The sequence below is a fragment of the Peromyscus leucopus genome, unplaced genomic scaffold (assembly GCF_004664715.2).
Source record: "Peromyscus leucopus breed LL Stock unplaced genomic scaffold, UCI_PerLeu_2.1 scaffold_254, whole genome shotgun sequence".
NCBI lineage: Eukaryota > Metazoa > Chordata > Mammalia > Rodentia > Cricetidae > Peromyscus > Peromyscus leucopus.
In genome coordinates, this window is record NW_023505128.1 from 105,281 (window position 1) to 114,849 (window position 9,569).

General features: G+C 50.3%; 1 protein-coding gene across 1 annotated transcript; it reads left to right on the forward strand.

Annotated features, from left to right (window-relative positions):
- Positions 1-5,102: 5,102 nt before the first annotated feature.
- On the forward strand, positions 5,103-7,123 carry LOC114694390 (lymphocyte antigen 6L-like). The gene is given in 4 exon segments (XM_028871307.2): positions 5,103-5,181; positions 5,272-5,388; positions 6,833-6,912; positions 6,915-7,123. Coding segments are annotated over 4 exon segments (420 nt in total). The 3' UTR covers positions 7,059-7,123.
- The last annotated feature ends 2,446 nt before the right edge of the window (positions 7,124-9,569 follow it).

The window sequence follows — 9,569 nt, forward strand, 5'->3', positions numbered from 1 at the left end:
TCTTCTCCCCCAGTCCTCAGGTGGTTATCCCTGCTGCACACCTGTTCCCTGATCTCCTCTTATTGGATGTCGTTCCAATTGGGTAAGAAGGCTTTAATGGCTTTGTTTTGTCTTAATTAAGCCTCATTAATAGTCCTGTTGAAACGCAGGTGGATTCTGAGACACTAGGGCTTCTAAATTTGACAGCCACAACAAGCTACTTTGAATTTTCTTCATGTGCTTGTTTTGTTGTAAGTAACCCTAACCCCTCTAGCTGTATTAGGGGTGAAACTTACACCCTTATGCATACCACCACTGAGCCACAGCTACAGACTTGTGTATGTTTTTTGAGGGGAGGTTCCAAGACAGGGTTTCTCTATGTAGCTTTGGAGCCTGTCCTGGAACTTGCTCTGTAGACCAGGCTGGCCTCGAACTCAGAGATCCACCTACCTCTGCCTCCCAAATGATGGGATTAAAGACATGCACCACCACTGCCTGGCACCTTGTGTATGTTTTTTATATGTCTTCTTTTTTCTACTTTTTTTTCAAGACAAGATCTGATAATGTAGCCCAGGCTGACTCGAACTTGCTGTGTGGCCCACTTATGATCATCTTGCTCAGCCTCCTGAGTGCTGGGATCACAGGGATGCACCACCTTATGCTGGGGAATAATCCTTCTCTATGCTGTGAATATGTATTACTCTCATTGGTTAATAATAAAGCTGATTGGCCTATAGCAAGGCAGGATAGAGTTAGGTGGGACAATCAAACTGAGGACTCAGAAGAAGAATAGAGTCCAGAGAGACGCCAGCCATCCAGACTGCCGCCAAACAAATAGGACATGTAGAAAATGAGGGTAACAAGCCATGAGCCACATGGCAAAGCATAAATAGAAATATGGGTTAAGTGTGAGAGTTAGCTAGTAACAAGCCTGAGCTATCAGCTGAACATAATATAATCATTTATATTTATAGGCACCCTCTGAGTTGGTTATTTGGAACCAGATGGTTGGGACAGGAAAAGTCTGTTTACAACCATACCCAGCTACCTCATCTGAAATAAGGATTCACGTTGGATAATAACATATTGATTTTCACTTTACAACATAAGTAAACAGGGCTGGCTGAATTCTGACAGTGTTTTCTTTCACCCAGAGACAGATCCTGTATTGATCCAATTTGGTGGGAAAAGGAAGAACACTTGTTTTCTTTGTGAGTAAAAAATCTGATAGAGACCAACAGGGAGTATGGATACTGGAAAATGGGAATCACAGATGCCAGGCAGACTACAGTGAGAAGACCTGGCTGAAGACTGGGGCACCAGAAGTAAGTTTCCACATGCCACATGTAGTCCTGGAGGGAGTTGGGGCTGGAGGGATAGAAGAATGGATGGGAAACAATTCATAAAGCTGTAACATTGGGAATGGACGCGAAACAATTCTGGAACACTGGAACACTGGATTCCTGGTACTGCATTTGTAAGAACCACAGCTTATACTGCACAAAGCGGTCACCCTAAAAATGTGAGAACCAGACTCTCATAGGATCCCAGAAGGCCACAGAGGAAGAAGGCAAGTGAGGTGTAAAGAGGGCAGAGCTGAGCAGAGCAACCATGAAGCCACACATGCATCCCTCAAAGCACATGGTTCAGATCTGCGCTCCCTAGCAGCCAAGGTGGAAAGAATGCAGAGTTGCAAGTAGAAGCTCATCCTGGGGAAGGCAGTGTTCACTGATGTTCCAAATTCCACTACGGTGATATTTTATTTGTGCTGAAATGTGATTTTATGTGTATGTTGATAAATAAAGTTGCCTGGGGGTCAGAGCTAATAGCAAGCCATAGCAGAAGACAGTGGTGGTGCCGCACGCCTTTAATCCTATTATATGGTAGGAGAGTCCTTGTGTTCAAGGACATAGCCAGCATGGAGACACATGCCTTTAATCTCAATACAAACCATAGAAGACCTAGAGGTCTGTATAGACAGGCAGTGACGAGGAGGTCATGTGGTTGGGTTTACAACCAATGAGAAGGCAGAACAGAAAAGTCAATAAAAGACAGACACACAGGAAGTAGGTCTCTTTCGGAGGGAAGGACAGCAGCCGCAGCGGGTGGTAAGAAGGCTACTGCTCTGACCTCTTGGACTTTTCATTCTGCAGCAGTTGGCTCTGTGTTTCTATTTTAATAAGACCATTACATCTACATTCCACCTAGGATCCCATAGCAAAACACAGTTGCAGCACCATGGGCCACCTCAGGAAACACCCACCATGTGCCATCCCTGCTTCTACTGGGTACACACATAAGCGCACGCGCGCGCGCGCGCACACACACACACACACACACACACACACACACACAGCTGGGCCTGCACAGCACCAGCTCAGTGAAATTTCTTTCCCTGTCCATTGGGTATAGACTGAGGCCTTATCCTTCTGAAATGTGTCAAATTTATTAAGAATGCCTATGTCCCCAGGAAGCCCTGGTTTTCCAGAAGAGTTGGGTAGGGATGCACTTGACGACCTTCATCATTTCTTCAATCAGGAATCCTGAGGCAAAAAGTAAAAGTTCAAGTTCCACACCTGCTCCTGGTCATCCCTGAGTCCCTGAGTCCACTGCGGAGAAGATCTCAGCTGACCTGTAACCACGAGGGAGCTGGGTTAGATGGAATATGGAATGTTGTTCACTCAACTAAGTACCTCTCAGTATGTGGCATGAATGTGTGTTTGTGAGATAGCAGCACTACCCACAGGTACCTCTCCCTGTATGTCCCCTAGATGAGTCCTTTGTGTTGTTGTGGGCACCCATGAGAACCACAACTGAAGAATGAGGAGCCAAGTCTTCCTTGCTATTGGTCATCACCATCTAGGGACTCACATGGATTCCAAGATTTAATAAACTCGTTACAAGAATTTACTTTAAAGACTTGTTGTGTGTGTATTCACGCAAGTGCAGCTGTGTGTGAAGAAGCCGGCAGAGGGTGTTGAATCCTTCAGAGTTGAAGTTACAGGTATCTGTGAGATGTCCAGCTTACATTGTGATGGAATCCCAGCTCTGTCCCTCAGATTAACAGCTGAGCCATCTTGCCAGTCTCATAAATATCTTTTGTCTTCGTGATTTTTCTATTGCTGTGGTAAGACCTTGACCAAGGCAATGTATAGAAGAGTTTATTTCGGGATTACAGATTCAGAGGGTTAGAGGCCATGACCGGCATGGCAGGGAGCATGGTGACAGGTGTGGAGCTGGAGCAATCACTGAGAGCTTGTACTTGATCCACCAGCATGAGGCAGAGAGAGTTAAAAACTGGGAATGATGGGGATTTTTAAGCCTCAAAGCCCACACTCAGTGACACACCTCCCCCAACAAAAACCACATTTCACAATCCTTCCCAAACAGTTCCACCAACTGGGGACCAAGCATCCAAACACATCATCTTATGGGGCCATTCTCGTCAAAGCACTACATTTGTTAAATGGGGAAAGAAAGAGAGAAGAAGAGAGGAAAGAGTGAGGGAAGGAAGAGACAGGGAGCAAAGAATGAACTGACAGGAAAGATCATGGCCCCTGGTCCCAGTAGGCCTTTAAGGGACAGTCTTGAGAGACAGGCCTGGGAAAAGGCATAGGGAAACTGGGTTGGATCTCCAGACTAAGGCAGCATTTCCTGATGGCAAAGGAATCTAATAGGGTCCACATGGACTGCAAATGTGGCTGGTCCCAAGGCAAGGACCCAGAAGGTGTCCTGGTGTCTCCAGAGGTGAAACTAAACCCCCACCACACACACACACACACACACACACACACACACCCATCGACTGACTTGGAGGCTCCAGATTGCTTCCTCAGCTAGCAGTCCTGTGATATCCCATCTGGCTTCAATAACTCAGAGGACACAGTTCGCTTAGTTTTACTCTGAGAAGAAAAAAAAGATTATGACAATGGGGGAGATAAGCCCACTGGATTTAGGCTGGAGGTAGCGGGATTCCCCAGTTCCTGAACTGATAGGAAAGGCTGCTTGATATCCTCTATCTACGGCAGGAGTGGGGAATGTCTTGAATGGCACCCCCTCGTGAATACACAGGACATTTGCAAACCCCGCAGACAGGACTGGGTCACATCACAGACTTAACTACTGGCAGGAGAGTCTAGGAAGCAGCAGAGCAGGTGCTGTGCTCCGAGGAACCCCAAAGGCAGGCGATGTTCAGGGACCTAGGCTCTCCTGCTCAAAGCGGTGCCTGCCCCAGGACCCTTGGAGCCAGCCAGTCACCAGGCTGGGAGATGGCCCCTGCTGCCCTTCAGCTTCAGAAGTCTTTGGAAGCTGGTTTTCCCGGGTGACCAGGCTTCCTCCCAGTTTCCTCCCATCCTCTCCCACCTCTGGCCTCCTAGACCAGCCTCACTCAGGAGAAAACCATTTGGAATGCAAAAGAACAAAAGACTGTGCCCCTGGGGTCTGTTTACCAGGCTCCTCCCCACGGCCCCACCCCCATCCCCCATAAGGGCCCCAGCTCTGTTTCTTCACCATTGCCGCTTCAGGGTTCTGATGTCACTTCTGCCCTGCCCACCATTTCAGATTATCCCGATCACCTGCATCCCCAAACGTGATTGGGATGCAGGTGATTGGGATAATCCTATCAGTTCAGTCCCACCCCCCCTCCCCCGACTTGAAGACTCTAATCTCCCCTCTGCCTCCACCTTCCCAGACCAGTCCAGATCTGTCTATGTCCTACTGGGGCTCAGGAACTGGGGCTTTCCTCCTGGGCCCTGATTCTGGGATCAGACCTGTCGCTCACAGTGATGGAGGGGATTCTGCTCTGCCTGGTGTGTTCAGGAAAGAAAAAGGAAGCACCAGGACCAGGGTGACGACTCCAGGAGGGTCACAGGGAACTCTCCCTGCTTGCAAGGGCTGGCTGTCCCCCACCTCCCAACCCCCCAACCCCCAACCTCCCCCTCCCCACCCCACCCCCCACCCCGTGCCTCCGCGCAAAGAGCAGCCACCCCCTGGGAGCCACGGTGGAGGAAAGTAGACTCCAGCTCCTCCCTAGGTGCCTCAGTCAAGGGCAGGGTACCGAAGGTGTTGCAAGGGATCCCAGCAGGACTGAGCCGGCCAGTGGTGGTGCCAGGAAGCACAGAGTCATGACCAGGCTGCTCCTGGCGCTCTGGGCGTCCCTGGTGTCTGTGGAGCTCGCCCGAGGCTTGGCGAATAGGGCGCCAGGTAAGGGATGGACAGGGCTGGAGGCATGGGATGGGATGGGGTGGGATCCGGCCTGTGCTGCCCACCCACTGCCGCACATTTTCACCACAGCCGGAAACCTGAGCTGCTTCCAATGTTTCAAGGTCCACCGACTCAACCGGTGCCAGCCCAAGGTGTGCCGGCCGGAGGAAAAAGTCTGCCACAGCAACGAGGTGCTCCTTTACACGAGTGAGTCCTTCCTCCGGCCTGGAAGGCTCCCGGGCCAGAGGCAACACTGCGCCCCAGCCCTACACCCTCAGGCCCAATGAGTCCTCTAAGTACTGGACTACAGGGGAAGGTGTGATCTAAATCTTGGCTTTCCTTTTGCTCTCCCAATTGCCATATCTGTCACTCCTGGAACTCACCCCGGGGAAAAAGGCTCTCCTGTGACATTGAATTCCCAAATGAACAAGTGTGGCATGGCCAGTCAGCTACGACAGGTTTGGAGGGCCACGCACTGTCCTTGGGATATCATGGGGTTGTGAAAGCAGTGGAACCTTAGTTAAGATCAGCCTTAGAGAGGATGATGGGACAAAAGCCAACAAGTTACTTTTCCCATCTCCGTGGAAAGGTGAAAATAGGAAAATGTCCAGAAACCAGGAGTGGTCAGACAGCTCTCTTTGGAGCACATCCATGGTGGTAGTAGTCGCTTCAGCCTGGCTTAGCTCCCCAAGACCCTGCAGATGCCTCAGAGCTGCCTTCTCTCTTGAGGGAAAAATCCTGAGCCTGGCTGCAGAGTAATTCATAAAGTGTAGGCATCTCCTGTTTCCTAGCTTCCTGAGAACAACAGCTTGAGCAGACCTAGGACAAGCCCTGAAGGAGTGGTACAGTGTGAACCTCAGGCAGAAACAGCCTGATAAGCTGTCCTTTGTAGTAGTATCCTCGGGCACTGCAAGCTGCCTCGGGCCGCTCTTACTAATGTGTTCCCTCCTTCACAGTTAAGTCAGGTTAAAGCCACCTTTTCCCAAGTGGGATTTTCCCCCAAGGAGTCAGCAGGTTCCCCAGGGCCAGGCCCCTCTTCTCTTCAGTGGCAACCCTGCCCCGACAGTCTTTTTCAAACTACAGTGAAGGGATTTGTGTAGTGAAGATTTGGAAGCTGATGAACTACTTTACGCCTTTCTCCAGCTTTTCTTTCAGTCTTGAATCCTTCACCCTGGGGCCTCACCCCCAGATTTTGTTCAGTGGCTTTTGAGTCTAAAGGTAACAACTGGGCCTCTTGTGCTGGGACTGGGCTCTGAGGACTCCCTTTTGGGTGCTACCTGTTCTCAGAAGATCTGATGTACACTGGGGAAGACTGTAAGGGCCATCTGCTAGGGCGTCCTTGGTCATCCCAAGTTCTGTGCCACCAAGCAACCGACTCTCTGGTGACCAGTTCTTTTCCACTTTGCACCCTTTGCTCCACCTCCTGGTCTAGCTGGGACTGCGCAGAGAAGCCCCAGCTCTTTGCTACATCCCAGGTTGGGTGACTCTGGGTAGCAGACCTCCCATCACTCTGTGGACAGTGCCTGAGAAAGGGACAACAGAAGGTGGCCCACGGGGCCATTTCCAGCCATCCACACGGGAAGCTGCTCCCCCACCTCTCCCGCCTAGCCTCAGGGTTCTAGGACCACATGCCATCTCTTTTCTTCTGCAGAGTCAAGGAGAAGAATCCAGATCAGCAAGCGATGTGCTGTCCAGTGTCCCAGCTCCAACAGCCAGTTTGAGTGGACACTTACCGAAGGAATCCAGCCAAAATCATCAGACGATGCTGTTCAGAGCATCTCTGCAACAGAGCACCCGACACCCAGGAGAGGTTCAGGGCCCTGCCAGGGAGGATCCTGCTGCCAATGGGTCTGGGCCTCTTCGGCACCCTATTGTGAGGACCATTGCCCTGTGACACCCCCTCCACCCGTGTAGCACCTCTTGTCTCCCCCCTCGAGTGGCTATCCCACCTCCATCCATTCCAGGACTTGCACGGTGGAAGGGACACCATCCCTTTGCTCAGGACCAGCAGTCTGCTCCTACCCGACATCTTGACCCTGGCCATGGAAATAAAGTCCTGATGTTCCTCATGGAGACAGAAAAGGGAGGATTTCTAATGCAGGCCATGGGCTTCTTTGAGAAAGAAAAGGAAAGGAAAAGAAGTATTATCACTCACACACACACACACACACACACACCTCTTAAAAAAAAAGTTTCCTTTTGCAATGTATGGAGACTGCCACCAAGATTCAAAATTGATCAAGAGGCAGAGAATAAGCGACCATGAGGTGTCTAACCCCAGCTGATACATCTGGAACACAATCCCTACACCTAAGGCTCAGGAAACATCACAGAAGACATGGGAAAAGATTCTAAGAGCTGGAGGACTAGGATGCATGCCTGATGCAAAAAAGTGTCCTCTAGTCAGGGGAACCACAACCATGAACCCTCAACTATTGGGTTGCCCGAACAATACCAACATCATGACACCAGTTGTCCACTAATGTAGACAAGGGAAATTTCTCCAGGCCCTATCTCTTGATAAACAGCTGTAGGTGATCAATGGCTGCTGAGAGAAGGAGAATCAGTCTTCCCTAGGCATAATCTCCCACATAGGTTGTCCTGAGGTCAGTCCTGGACACAAGAACATATAAGTAAAGCTAAGTGGACTCAGTATGTTTGTATATGTGGTGCAAATTGGAACAGCATGCGGGAGATGGCAGTCCTACCTGGCATTGGTGCAGAGATCCCCAACCAGACATAAACTCTGAGCATAGGCAGAGAGGGTACCAGAAAATTCTCAGCAGCTCCAGGTAGCAGTGGCCACAAAACGAACAGCAAATGCCTGAGCTCTGAGAGAAGGGAGCCCACTCCTCCAAGTGGATGGGCTGAGGTCCACCCACCCAGGCTGCCATCAACCTTGTGACCTTGATGTGAGTGCATGGGGTGGGGAGTGTCCTCTGTGAATCTGGAGCTCCAGGTCTCCAGCCAAAAGGAGAGATTTCAGATAATAGTAAAATGCCCAAAGCACTCAGGGGTAGGTTTCTGGGAAGCAATCCCATCCCTGGCCTCAGGGTAGCAGTGAATCCAAACACTTGGAAAATGGAGCTGCCCAGAGCCATTCTCCATCCATAGCACATGGATCTGCATCTGCAGCAACTGCTGAGGCAAAGGGGCTGGTCAACCTGCTCCATCAGAGTCAAAGAGGGTGCAGCTTCACACCAGAGCACCGCCATCACTTCTTATACTGAAGATCATGGAAACCTCAGTGTCAAGGATGAGGATGCTCAACAGAGGTTGAGTGGTGTGAGTGAGCAATGTCCCCCATAAGCCCAGGTATTGAACACTTAGTGTTCCCAGCTGAGTGGTGATGTTTGAGATGGAGCATTTAAGGGGTGTAACCTTGGGGGAGTCAGTACGTCACTGGGGGTGGGCTTTTACAGTTCATAGCCTACTCCACTTCCAATTCTCTCCCTCCTTCCTCCCTCCCCGTCCCCTTTCTCTCTGCTCTGTGTTACTGTTTGAATATGTGACCACTCAGCTTCCTGCTCCCGCTGCCTGCTGCCATGCCTCCGCTGCCATTCTAGACTCCCCCTCTGGAATCGTCAGCTCAAATAAACCCGTCAGTTGCTTTTGCTCACGGTGTTTTTTCACAGCAACAAAAAAGTATCTCATACAGATGCCAGTGCTGAGATGACATGGAAAACGGGGTACTGGACAGTACAGCAGCTCTGATGTAAATGTGCATGGTAAGGGCAAGCAGTTTGGGTGTCAGCGGGAAAGGACGAGATCTGCTCAGCAAGAAAGGAGGACCTCGCAGAGCAGCTGATGGAGGCGTGCAATAGAAAGACATCATTGCCAAAGTAAAGAGAAAGGGGACCCAAGAGATGACGTCGAAGGTGACAGCCGAACTCAGGCAGGAGAGACAGGAAGACATGAGCAGGCCAGCACCAGAAAAGTCTGTGTGTGTGGGTGTGTGTGTGTGTGTGTGTGTGTGGTGTGTGGCAGGTATCCCAGAGGCAGTAGAGACGTAATGCAGTGAGGAGAAACATGGGAAGAAAAGACACGGGTCGGGGTTTACCTCGGTGGTGAAGGGGCTTGTCCAGCCTGTGAGATTCTGAGAAAGATCCCCAAACCGGAAAGAAAGGCAGGCAGGCGAGAAGAAATTTCTCATCTCAGAGAAAGGCGTCAAGTGTGCTCCAGAATCAATAAACCCCAAACAGATTAAATCTAAAGAAGCTCATATATTATATTGCACATATCATAATCACGAGCTACGGTTCTTTTGGAGAGACGAGAAGGTGTGATATGGGGACGTGGTCGTGGCCATGGTGCCCTGGACAGAGCAGTGTAGGAATATGGAATGGCATTCAGAGAGCAGACCCAGAGAGGAGAATTTGTGTGAGGTT